The 14,497-nt window shown below is 27.0% G+C and overlaps 1 protein-coding gene across 1 annotated transcript in view; it reads right to left on the bottom strand.

Annotated features, from left to right (window-relative positions):
* LOC107170605 (cilia- and flagella-associated protein 57-like) overlaps nt 1-14,497 on the bottom strand; it is a 19,475-nt gene extending 4,978 nt beyond the window's left edge. Inside the window, exons 1-12 of the mRNA XM_015520767.2 lie at nt 14,175-14,497; nt 11,948-12,224; nt 11,617-11,771; nt 8,786-9,034; nt 8,531-8,714; nt 8,018-8,446; nt 7,673-7,885; nt 6,717-6,890; nt 6,339-6,656; nt 5,994-6,178; nt 5,807-5,906; nt 4,289-4,470 (exon numbers count right to left, since the gene is read on the bottom strand). Coding sequence (XP_015376253.2) covers nt 4,289-4,470; nt 5,807-5,906; nt 5,994-6,178; nt 6,339-6,656; nt 6,717-6,890; nt 7,673-7,885; nt 8,018-8,446; nt 8,531-8,714; nt 8,786-9,034; nt 11,617-11,771; nt 11,948-12,224; nt 14,175-14,392 — 2,684 coding nt within the window. The 5' untranslated portion in view covers nt 14,393-14,497. The remainder of the gene's footprint in view (nt 1-4,288; nt 4,471-5,806; nt 5,907-5,993; nt 6,179-6,338; nt 6,657-6,716; nt 6,891-7,672; nt 7,886-8,017; nt 8,447-8,530; nt 8,715-8,785; nt 9,035-11,616; nt 11,772-11,947; nt 12,225-14,174) is intronic.

Raw genomic sequence — 14,497 nt, 5'->3', positions numbered from 1 at the left:
TAGGTAGATCGTAGTTAGCTAGTATAGGTACGACATTTAGTAGATCGTATATGCCATCTTTATATTCAGATTTTTATAAATAATTAATCACAACACTAATTAGTTAAATTGTAGATTCTTTGATCATATTTTATGGTGGAACAAATACTTTTAATTTTCTATTTCAGCATCTTTTTTGGTAGGAAATTTAGAAAGTGAAATAGTTGGTACATTGGGCATATGATCCATCGATAACCTAACCCACTGAGATAGCAGGAAAGTTCATATCCTCGTATTAAAACTCTGGTTCGATGTACTTCGACTAGGTAAATTTTTTGATAATAATTAACTGTATGTCTACGTTGTTTGCTATTACGATTTTGGATATTATTTTGACTGCACTAAGTAGGTTAAGCACAAGAGTTCATTTATTTAAAATATGTTTTAATATTTTATGTTCTGAATTGAGTGATGAATTTATTGATTTTATAATGGTGGTTAAAAAAAACTGGCATAAATGTGATCACTTTATGACGCAGTAAAAATGCTTCGATTTTCAATTTTATCATCTTTTTTTTCATTTTCTGGTAGGAAAGCAAATCTTGTTGGTAATTTGGGTTGCCATAAAAATAATTTAAATAATATAAAATTATTATTGATTATTATTTATTATAATATATTGAATGGGTCTGTTACATGGTATTTTCCTGGACCAAATTTTAGACAATCCGTCGCTGACTTAAAGAGTCAAAAGTAAAAAATTCTCATTAATTTTCAAAAGCGTAAAGAAAAAAAAAAGCGGGAAAGTGGGTATCGCTCTGCTGTACATTAGGTGGTGGGGTGGACCTCTGACTAGGGTATGTTAGATTTGAATGCAATGATAGGCATCATTGTATACGAAAAACGATTCTGAACGGAGATGATTTGTCAGTCTAGGATATATTATATTTAAATATTGTCATATATTCTATTTTTAAACAAATATTTTATTTTTCAATTAAGACTACGCATTTTGTATAAGGCATGGTTAATCAATTAGTGTAGTTATCATAATTCATAATACCGGCCTTATATTATCATAGATATACATATCCCTGGTTTGAGGATAAATTGTTATCATTACGCGATTTTATAAAAATTTAAAACTCAAACGCTCAAAACATTTTTCCTATAATGAAGATTCAAATTTTCTCTATAGCTATTTGAAGCAAAACTTATGGAAAACTTAGTGTTGAATTTTATAACTTTAGATAAAAATACAAACAATATTATGAATTTTGAACTACAAAATAATTCGCAAATATTCATGGTTTTGACGAATTTTTGTCAATATTTGAAATTCAAATGCTTATAAAAATTTAATTTGCATTTCCGTGAACATTTTTTTTGTGATAAAAATTGAAAAATTTGTAAGGAACCTTGTATTAAATTTTCAAATCTTAGATTTAAAAATAAATTTTTTTATTAATTTCTAGCTTAAAACAATTTGCGAATTTTTGTGATTTTTACGTATTTTGTCAAAATTCAAAATTTTAGTGCTTATAAAAAAAAATTGTGACTATGAATTTCTTTTATTTTTTAACTGCTATTGCAAAAAGATGTTAAGATTATTGTATTAAATTTTCAAGATTTTCTACCCAAAAAATAAATTTTTATCGATATTAATTTAAAAAAAACTAATAATGATCGAAAATTGCATATGCCTATGAATAGTTCAACTTAAGTCGAAAATTTTTGAAAATTGCATGGTGGATAAAATATACTTATATAAACATTCGGTGAAAATTTCATGTATCAATGGTCATTTGTTTTAAAGTTACATAAAAAATCCAAATCGATTTTGTCGAAAACTGAATGTGCGTAAACTTTCCTGTTTTTCCGTTAATTTTTAGTTTGTTTATCCCGATTATTTAGAAAAATATTAAGAATTTTTTACTTTTGATCCTCCAAAGTATCAACTAGATTCACATTCTAATTTAACAAGGTACTGAAGTTAAAAGTCAAAGCATTTTTACTGCCCCAAAACGTGATGACAAGGACAAAAAAAAAATATTCATGGTTTTGACGAATTTTTGTCAATATTTGTACTTCAAATGCGAATAAAAATTGTGCCTATGAATTCTTATAATTTTTTATTCACTATAAGAACAACTTATGAGGAACTCTGTATTAAATTTTCAAGTATTTTGATAGGGCCAAAAAAATTTTATCGACACTTTAAAAAAAAATTTTCAGACAAATTGAAAATTTCAGTCGTCTATAAATATCTCAAAAAAGTCAAAATATTTTGAAAATTAAATAATGTAAAGAAAATGCCAATCTAAATAACTGATAAAATTTTCAAGTATCTACGACTTATACTTTTTGAATAATAACAAATACTTAAAATCGTACTTAATAACACAGACTAACGCTCAGAATCGTAGTTATAAAAAAGAGCAATGATTGAATACAAATTCAACACACACGACTTATAAGACGTTATAGGTTGTTTTGACTTAGGTAGGTACTCAATGAACAGATTCCCTCGATATCTATTGTACGGAAGAGAGATTACCTAATCACTCCTTTTTATAATTTATTATGACAGTTATAAATATATTTCATCAGTTCAATTTATTATGCCAAAATAAATAAAGTATAGGTAGGTAAGTACCTAAAATAACATTATGTAATAGATTTCAGACTTCGTATAAACAGAATTATTGAATTTCTTCAGAGGATGTCAGCGCACTATTTGTTTTCTCTCTCTGACCCACGCGTAACATAGACAAAACGCATTTACGAAGAATAATTTTTTCTATGTCTTTAAGTAATTTTAGAGTAAAACCTTCCATTATAAAAAAGATAAAGAATAATATTTTTGAGGGAATGACATATTGATTTTATATTTTATTGATATTTGACTTTGTATTCGACTTTCAAAATAAACAAAAAAAATAGTGTACATTTAAATAATGTTTAAATAATTTAGAGACAATATTTAGACAAATTGATATGTCATTCCCTCAAAAATATTATTTTCTATCTTTTTTGTAATGGGAGGTTTTACTCTAAAATTACTTCGAGATATAAAAAAAATGATTCTGCGTATATGCGTTTTGTCTATGTTACGAGTGAGCCACACAGAGAAAACAAATAGTGCGCTGACATCCTCTTAAATTAAAAGTTAGTTATTACCTAAATTAAAATCTAAGTACGAAACTTCTAACATAATATAGTGATTTTTTTAATTTGATAAGAAACATAATTAGTGTCATCAGTCTAACGAACCACCTACTTCTAACTAACTATATGCGTGAACATATTATTTCCCAGGACTGTATTTAGTGAGTGACGGAGGGCCAACATAATATTAATGCATGAAATCACAGCTTAAGCTTAAGTTCAGTTTTAGACATAAACCATAGTTACGATTTACATTAAAAATAACTGTAAGGCATACCTACACCAGCACCAGTGGTTCTTAACTTTTTTCGAATGACGGAATACGGCCGTAAAATAAAACAGTATTTATATACATTTTTAAATTTTGTAATATATTATAAAATAAAGAAAGCTTCAAAAAAAAAATCGGGTAAGTCGTGGATGTCGCTCTGCTGTGTAGTAGGTTACATAAAGTGATGGGTTACTGTAGTGGATGGAATTAAATTTGAATCCAATGATTTTTATATCATATTGTATATACGAAAAACGGTTCTGAGCGGAGACGGTTTATCTGTCTAGGATATATTTAAGATTATTAAAAATTTCAAATCTTAAATTTAAAAAGAAAAATGTTTATGAATTTCTAGCTTAAAATGCTATTGTAAAATTATGTTAGGCGCCTTGTATTAAAATTTTCAAATCTTAGATTCAAAAATAAAAACTTATGAATTTCTATCTAAGATATTATAATTTGAAAATTGCCGTAATTTTTACGTATTTAGTCAAAATTTAAACTTTAAATGCTTATAAAAAAAAAATTGCGACAATGTAATTTTGATATTTTTCAACTACTATTATAACAATGTGTTAGGTGTCTTGAATTAAATTTTCAAGTTTTTCTACTCAACAAATACATTTTTATCGATATTCATTTAAAAAAAAAAAACTAATAATGATTGAAAATTGCATATGCCTGTAAATAGTTCAACTTAAGTCGTTTTTTGAAAATTGCATGGTGGATAGAATATACTAAATCAAAACTCTTAAAGTCTAAATAATTTTAGTTCTAAAAAGAGCGGACGTAAAGACTATAATATTAAAAGCTTGAACACTGTTCTGGTCGATTTCGAGCACTGCAGAATTTAACCTAAAAGTTACGCACGCTTTAGCTTTCATTTTATATGATCCAAGTTCGCCTCTAAGATTCAAATTAATTTTTTTCAATTCTCTTAATTTATTCACAAAGTCAGCTTTTTTCTCCAATAATTCCCGATCTGCATCCTCTTCGACTTTATACATAAGATCAGACATACTTTGTTTATCTTTAATCAACTGTTCTTTTAACTATGTAAAATCATTTTTAAGTTTAATTAGTATAATAGCTTGTATTATTAAAAAAATTAAACTACCTATAATATGTAAAAATACTCGTAACTATAATAATTAGTGAATAATGATTACTAATAATTATTATACTTATACATATATATTATGGGAAGACTACGAATTGATTCCCAAATTATTTACAGATAACATGAATAAATGAATAATAGTTTCTGGATTCTCTTCAAGAAACACTCACAAATTGCTTCCGATTAACTTTCATAATAATAATGCAATGAGTATATTATGTTAAATTAACTTTTAAAATTATTGTATTAGATTCAAATAACAAAAATTGTCTTACGCTGTACAGGGTGATTGATTTATCAAACAACACTCATTTTTTCAAAAAGTATTGACTTTTTTAACGCTAATAGTTTATGAGTTATAGGTATTTAATGTTTAGTCTGGCGGAGTGGAGTGGTACGGGGTTACCCCGCAAAATGTTTGTCCACTACTCCGCTTGTCTAAACTTAAAATACTTATAACTCATAAACTACTCGTCCTAAATTACATTTTTATGAATCAAGATACTTAGAAAAATATTCTGCTTTGGAATATGAAATTAAAAAACTATGTTGTCATTCAAAAAAGTAAAAACTTAAAAAATGATAAGGATAAAAAATATTTAAAAATATAATTTTTTAATAAAAGCGTTGGTTTTTTAACAACTTGAAACTATGTAAAAAAATATTTTGAAAAAGTCAATACTTTTTTAAATAATGAGTGTTGTTTGATAAAAGAATCACCCTGTATAGTGCATGATATATGTATATATCAATAATATGGTATCATCATAACATTCATAACTAATTATTTAGTTGATTACAATAAATAGTATTGAAAAAAATATTATGTATTTACTATATATTTATTTAAGTTATTTTTTAAACTAATTTCACGTTAAAAATTTAGCAGTCATTCAACTTTTTTTTTATATTTTCACAAATAATTTTCCGTTTTCAGCGATCTACAAGATATTTTCTATAAAAAAACTTCTCCGGACATTGTAAAACCTGATAAAATATCATAAGAATACAAGATTATCGATTTATACAAAATATGCATGGGAACCAATTCGAACAGCTGTATGATGATGAGTAATTTTTTATCACCTTATTATCGAGAACCAATTCGTACAATTTATTTGACTCCGAGGGAACCAATTCCATATTACCCATATAATGTAGATATTTCATACCAAGTATTGTTAATTATTATTTTTTGAAATTTGAATTGCCATACAATTTACATACGTATAATATACTAGATAAGTAATTATATTTATATGACTTACTTTTACAATAACTTCATCTTTTTCATTAAGTTTTATTTTAAATTGATCCACTATTTTCTGTAATTTTTCGTTTTTTTCAAATTCAGATTTTTTCATATTTCTAGTATAAATGAAAGGAATATATAATATAATGATTTAGATGACCAAGGACCAATTGTAATTATCAAAAGTTACTATAATTTATTACTTTTCCAATTCCAAGTTAGTTTTAATTAACTCATTTTGAAGTGTTTCGTATTTTTCATATTCATATAGAAGTTTTTCATTATAATTAGCTTCCAATTCTTCCAACTCTTGAGCATGAGAATCTTTTAAAAGATTTAGTTCCATTTCTAACCTACTCTTATCAGCCATGTGTTTTTTAGTTATTTCCTTGAATATAAATATATCATATATCAATATATTATCTTTGAGTTATGACAATATTTTTGTTCTATATAGGTTATTAAGTATCTATTGACAAAAGTTACTAACTGTTGGTACTATACTTATATATGTATAATATAGTTCGTACTATTATTGTTTTACCTACCGTATTTTTATTTTCCAATATTTTCATAACAATCGAATGGTTGTTATTCAATTCCTTGATCTGTTGTTCTTTAGATTTTATAAGTTGACTAATTTGATATTTGCTTTCCCTTTCCAACTCATTCACTCTCATTTTAAGTTCTGACATATTTTCGATTTTGTTCTTTAACTCCGAAGCGTTCACTAGAATATCGTCAGAATACGCAAATTGGTCGTTTAAAATAACCTTTTTGCCTTCAGCATCCTTAATTTCCCATATACATATACTCCCATCTGTTGAACAGGTGATCAAGTAAGAATCATCTACTGTCATACTCATCTATAAAATGTTTATCGGATAGTACAGATTTCAAAATAATAATGTATAGTTATAGGAAACCTTTGTAACATTCTTGTTATGCATATTAAACTCTTTGTGTTTAATTTCAGCCATGATAGGTAACATTAACGATAATACAACACCATCTTGACCTGCTACAAATAGAATTAAATCCGATCTTGACAAAGCTATCGCATCTAATGGACCTTGGTGCAAGTCTATATCACGGACCACCTAGAAAAATTTTAAGACTCATAAATATGTAATAGATATGTGATGGTTAAGCCTTGTTTCAACTGTACGATGATTTGATTATTTATATAAGTATTTTACTCTTGTCTTTAGTTTGTTATAGCTAAATGAATATCTATGATTATTAAAATTCTAGAAAAGATTAGATCAGTGCTTCTATACTTTACTTAGGTTCCTATATAGCCTTACAGTAATTGCGTGTAAGTACACTCGACTCTCGATAATTCAAACGTTCAATAATTCAAAACCTTTGGTAATTCGAAGTAAATGCTTGATCCCTTGAAAATAACGCAGTAATTCAAATAAAAACAGTGCATTTAAGTACAAGTACACTCGGTAATTCGAAATTAAATGTTGGGAAAAGTGACCACTGCTACCACGTGAAAATTCGAAGGATATCCGTTCAACTCTTGGTAATTCGAAGTATATTCACCAAATGTAAAAAGTTATGAAAAATGAAACTAGATTAATGAAGCAGAAAACCATTACTGATTTGTTCAAAAAATAATAATCTTTTAAAATTATGATTCAATGTAGGTACATAATATAATTATTATATAGTTTAATTTATAATTTAAAAATAATATGTAACTAAAAATTTTTTTTTTAACTCAGTAATTCGAATTTTTTTTGCTCTCTCAAGTTATTTTGAACAACTGAACAATTCAAAATCTCAGTAATTTGAAGTTTTTCAACAGTTCTATTAACTTCGAATTATCGAGGGTCGACTGATGTATTATATTATTTGACATAAAAAAGTTAACCGATTGATTGTTTATTTCTTTGAATCGGCCATCTTGAGCAGCTGGGAAAATCTGATTAGTGTCGTTTGAAATGGCCAAATCCATGTAAATCGTTTTTGGATGTACGATATCCATGTCCCTTTCACCAGTTCTTGTATTGAATTCGTAAATAGCACCATCTTCCCCACACGTGACTAGTTTCATGTCGTTTGGCGCCCATACCATAGCCGTGATCTATAAATCATTAATTTTATGATATATCACCAAAAATATTACAGTAATTTTGTACGTATATAATATATATGCATTATTCATATCATGTAATTTATTATGCATGCAATCGTAAGTAATATTGTTAACACACACCGTATTTGAATGTCCTTTGTACGTAAACCTTTTCTCAAACTTCACTGAACAATACACATCAACGTCGAATTGGTTAGCTAAAGCAAACATGTGACCAGACATACTGAATTCGGTCAAGTTACAACTTGTCACAGCGAACTCTCTCCATGATTTCAGACCTTCTGTGTGGACCAACTGAAATTCAACCTTCCCCGTGAAAGCGGCTACGGAATATAACCCGGAAGGGTGTAGTGAAACACTAAACACATCTTCTTGGTATTGTTGGGAGAGTAATAATGAACAGTTCAAATAGTTCCAAACTCTAATGGTGTGGTCGACCTTGCCGCAAGTTATGAATATTGGTTTCCATTTACATGTTGACAAGCTGGAGATACCACCATGATGCAAGTCTTCACCAAGAGGCTTAAAGTGAACAATATTCTGCGTGTTCTGCAATATAACTTTGGTATAATAGTATATATTGAATAATGAATTGTGTCATAACTATGTTATTTTTAATTTCTAAAGTATTACCACACTTGTATCTGGAATTTCAGCCAACGGTGCCCAAAACAACTGTGATCTCTTTGTAACACAAATCATTTTTTGGTTTTTTGGACTTATAGACAGTGTCTCTATGTTATGCATGGGTCTATCGGTATCCAAAGCATTTAAATTTGGATCAGGTTGCTTTAAAAATTCATTTCGTCTTTTGTATCTGCACAGTTAAGAATTCAACGTTATTAAAATTCTTATAGTATCTATTTTTTCAATTTTTTTTTAACAAACCTGTGATTAGTTTTTTCGTAGTAATAAACACAAGAATCGCCAAACACAAATATTAAACCCATCTTGATAGGAATACAGCATCGTATGTCCATTCGTTGATTGTTTTCTTTTGACAACGGAACTACGTCTAAAGGAGCTTTTATTCTATGTTTTGGATCAAAATCTATCATTGTTTTAACGTTGTACATAGCTATAAGCTCACCATTCTCTACTATAACTATACGACCATCCATAGTACCTGCTAAAATCCTATAAAAGTGTTTTTTTTTTTTTTTTTACAAATAAATAATAATAGTTTAATATGTATTATATTTATTACTTTATTAGGTATATAATTGTATAGCTTGTATCATTGTATGCTAGTTATACTATATTATATATATTATAAACACATGCACATGCACATGATCATAAATCTAAATCATTTATACTACCTAAACTAGTATAAAAAAATGAATTCATAATGTCATAGCATGAAATTAACTAGTGAAATTTAAATAACTTGAAAATTACTTCATGATAGTCGTGACACGGTTTATAGTACTTGGATCGATTAGGAATTTTAAGCTTTAATCTTAAGATAGGTACTATAAAAATGTATGCTTTAAATTTTATTCTATTGAGTAGTATTAGTTTTTTTTCTACAGTCTTTACGAAGGTATACAATAGGAATTCTCAGGGGCCAAGGTCCATATTATGTCTGCAGGGCTGATACAATATTATATCCAATTGGTATTATATTATATTATTATTTTTAACGATTTTTTAGAAAATATATTTAGAACATCTTGGTAGATCTTAGTGGACCTAGACGATCCACCATTTTGCTCAACTAAACTTTAAATACAGTAGATTTTCGTCTGATAGAATCTCAAGGGAAACAGTAAAAATTCAAGATTTCGAGTTTCCTAGCTGTTGTGTATATATTTGTTTGCTTTTTCGAGTAAAATTCTTCCATTTAATAGTATGTTTTTATCTCGGCACTGAGTAAATCATTTTAAAATAATCTTTTAACGATTCCAAATAAGAAGTAATCATTATTTTTTCATATTCGATCAAATGAAATTTAAAATTTTATCTTTCTGTTCAATAATAATTTACGATAATGTGTTAGGTGGAAGATTGAAATTATTGATGATTTTACATTTTTACGTTCACTCTTTTCCATTATCTAACATAACAATTTTCTGTTCATACCTCATTATTAAAAATATTATTTGTATACTCTAGATAATGAAAAATGACTAATTTTATTTCAAACATCAAGAACTAAACACTATTAAGTGTAATGGTATTTTCAAGGGGATTTAAATGTAAATCGAGATAACGAAAGAATAAAAAAAATTTCCGGTAGGTACTTATAACTATATAGAATCCTGAATCATATTATTATTTAATGACAGTCTAATTTCAAATTCATCAGAATTAAAAGCATTCAAAATAAATCAAGATGTTGCCGGAATTAGTATTTTAATTTTATGTTGTTTAAAATAATGTATTTGTATAGACTAATAGTTAATAAACGTAATACTTAAAATAAACGTGAATGAAATACGATGAATAACATTATATGAATGATGTAAGTTGGTAGGTACCTAAACACTCACATTTGTTTTATAATTCTAATAGACTCGTCAAAATTTTTTTTTATAAACGTTATAAATTTAAAATAAAATATTCGTTGTTCTATAACAAATATTTATATTTATAAATGTAAGGTAAAGTTATATTTTATGCCGAGTCTATAGGTGTTTAAATAATCCTCCCTAAAATGATTTCTTAACTTAGAAAATGTAATTGTTCTTTTATAATAATTTCACTGTATAATATATTAATATGCCAACATGGTTTATACTTTTTAAATATTAACTAAATATGTTTGGAAGCTATTGAGAAAGCCATCGCGAGAGTGGTAAATTTTCTTCCAGCGCCAACTTTTGTTTTTTCTTTCCGACCAACAATCTAACTTTTTTCATTCAATAATAAACTATAAACAATCTTTTAAACATCATATTTTAATATTCTTCTATGTAACTTATTTAAACTACAATGTAAATTAATTATTAATCATTGATCAATAAATTAAGATAAGCCTAATTAAATGAACTTTATAGAATATAGGGGAAACAGATTTTAATGAAAAATACATTATTTTTAGGGAGGTCTTCGGCAATGTTTTTTTAAAGTTCAATGAGGTACAAAATCCGTTTCATTCATCAGAGAATAATCAAAGGTCAAAAATTAAGTTCTAAAAGTTAAGGTTGTAATAGTATAGGGTCGATAAATAAGTATAGCTTTTACAAATATAATAATAACATTTTATTCGTGAATACACCTCAAGGCTAGTTTCATTTTTTGTTTTAGATATTTTTTGAAATTTAAATTCTTTGAGAATTTATAACAGTTTACCTTTTCCTCTAAGCCTTAGATTTTAAGAAACTTTCTTTTGTCTTTCACTTAAATGCATGTTTTAGCTCTTTGGTAATAATGAAATAATGATGTTTCATAAAAGTCACGATATAATTATAGAATATTGACCGCAATAATCAATAATAATTTTTGTCTTTCAAAAAATCAATATAATATTCATAGTAAAAATAAGGATCGCAATTAGTATACTGATCTTAAAGCACAAATCTTGTCTTAGGCGCAACTGGTCCATGCCTAACTAAATATACTTTAATCTTGAAAAAAAAATGTTGCTCCTTCTTCTAATCGTCTAACCCAATATCGTGGCTATGCCACTACTATAAATTGTTAGGACATTCAAAACTTTCAACTACATTAATTATGTCAGTTACAAATTTTACAATATGTTGAACAATACATACCTATCACCATTTAACCAACATACAGTGGAAAAATCCAAATTGTCAGCTTTTTGAAAACCGTACTGTCGCCAAATAGAATCACTGATAGTCACTAGTCGGAATAGCCCTTTACCAACAAAACAGCATATAGTATTGTCGGATGGATTTAAGGCCATCTGTGATAATTTCAATTTATATACATCGTTAATGACATTTATAACAATCTTAAATCTAACTAGTATTTATACATACTATATATTATATTATATATTATGTGCACAATGCTTAAAATTGTCTATATATTAATAAATTATTTATATATGTATATATAGGTACTATTATGTGTTCATACGTCTAACACTGGTCCTTCGGCATTTGGAGGGTTACTAGCTTTTACGTAGCTCTCAATTTTTGAATTTTCCCAATTGTAGTAATACATCATAAAGTCTGGTCCATTAGTGAGGGCTGCCAAATAAGTATCATCAAATGAGAATTTGATATTTATGAAATTATCGGTTTTCAAATCCGTTAACACAGTTAACAGTTTTTTTCGTTTCATTGAGTCCAAGTCATAAATACTAATAGTAGGTTTCTTATTGTCACCTTTCTCTGCCACAGCTATAACGTTTCTAAATTACAATAAAAATTCAGAATTTATTATAATTATATTTTAATAATTAGTTATAATTACTATTCTGTGTTATACATATAATTTATTATAAATTTAAAAAAAAATTAAATATAACGATATTATTATTTGGTTTAGTCGGTTTTCTATAATAGGAACGAACTAGGTACATTGGTATAGTAATTTGCAGTTCTATGACAGTATGCCTATATAGCCCTAGATATACCTAACTAATACATATTTAATATAAATCCTTTATATGCAGGAATATGAATAGGTAGGTAATACACTAATACACTAATACCTATTAGGTATATTCTTATAGATTAGCCTTACTGATATTTTATAGGTATTTCGTATTTTGTATTTATTTTATATACATATCAATAATATTATATGGTACACAGGCATAGGCGGATATTTGGTTGAATTTTTAGGGGGTTAAAATAATCTAATAAATCTTCGAATAGTTTTGATTTTTGAGGGCTATTGAATTTGGTAGGTCCCTTAAGCCGGAGAGAGGGGTCCCACAAAGTATTCCTATGCAAGTATACATACGTCATACTACATATATGTAAGTACTGTAATGGATAGTAAATCAGTGAAACTTTTATGTCACAGAACTCATGAACAACCAACTTTTGAATCATAAAGCTCATATTAAGGACTGTTAATTTATAGACATAAAGCACTATGTGTAAGTATAAAGTATACTCTTATAAAAACAGAAACAAAATCTAAATACAAAGATGTAGGTAATACTTATTATTTGAGCTACATTTCCGCTGAAATTCCCATATTTCGTAATAAGTTATCAAGTTAATAGTAAACTAGTAAACTATATACTTTATACATTAAGGTGAATCATGCAATTTATTAAATATACACTATTACACGGGCTTAAAAAATACATTTTATGCGCATTACACTAACTTAATCTTTAACAGAATATATGGAATTGTAGATTTTGAACCTTGAAGGTTTCAGAGTGTTCAGACCCCATTGGGTGTTAAAGAGCTGCTCAAATTTAAAAATCATTAACATACTAGTACCACATAAACTATAACCGAACCTATTCTAAAATTATAATACATTGAAACCAAAACATTAACCAATTTAACAATTTAACTTTAAAAAAAGCAATATAGGTGTAATATATTATTTTCAGAAAATAATTAAATCATGATTTGTTCAAAAATATAATTTATTACTACTTAATCTGAACATTTTATAATTTACAAATATTTCAAGTATAATATAATATGTAACATGTAAGTGAATGTGTATATTCATTTAATTTTTCGATTTTTTTTCGATTTATGATTTATATTTTATACATTCAGTGATTCAGTCACTTGGAAAATATATTTTTATTTTTTTTATAATCATAAATTCCATTTTAATAACAATATACCTACATGGTTCAATAGCGTTGATTATAGAATAGACTATACGCGCCCTCCCCATCCCATTGCGAGAATTTTTAATATCTACAATCAGCCATATTCTTGTATTTTTCCATTACCTATATAACGTCGATAATTTGAGCGAAAAGTCCTGGCTATGATAAAATTGTTATCGACGAAAACTTGTCGTGCTATATAATCAATTATTAGTATCGTTGGTAGTTTTACAAAAGAAGGTATCTTGTTAACCACAATAGTATTTTTGTTCATTGACATGTTTTTATGAACAAATTGTAAAAAATGCTCTAAAAACTTAGAAAAAGCACGTCAAAAAAAATCGTCAAAAAATGCGTTTAAGGTTAATTTTATCAAAAATGCTATACAAAATTATTTTAAAATAATCAGTACTTTTTTAAAAATGGCTAATAATAATAATAAAAGTTATATAATGATATATGTATTATATTATTTAAAAACCATTGCCAACTTAATTTGAAAACTACTAAAAATGTTTTCTACCCCTATTATAGTTAATATGTGCATACTTGTTAATGCAGAGGGCCATAGCAGTGATGACTTTCTGTGGTTCGGCCAGATGAATATATTTTTGTTTATGATGGGCAATATTGTAGATTACGAGGACACCAGACGCTGGATAGACGATTTCATTTTCATTCAGAAATAAACAGTTACCGTTTACTTTAGTTGTGAGACCGAAAAAAAATTTCGGGCTTAAAGTCGGTATCATCATAGGACGTGACATTATATACCGATAAATAAAGTGTATCAGCTCTCTCTCTCTCTCTCTCTTTCACTATAAAATTATCAATGCACTGTTTGCTTGTAAAAAAAAACACGTTAATCGAAA

Source organism: Diuraphis noxia, unplaced genomic scaffold (assembly GCF_037042655.1).
Source record: "Diuraphis noxia isolate RWA-SAM2 unplaced genomic scaffold, SU_Dnox_SAM2 contig0003, whole genome shotgun sequence".
Taxonomy (NCBI): Eukaryota; Metazoa; Arthropoda; class Insecta; order Hemiptera; family Aphididae; genus Diuraphis; species Diuraphis noxia.
Note: the sequence above shows the minus strand (reverse complement) of the source record. Positions and strands in the feature narration are given on the sequence as shown.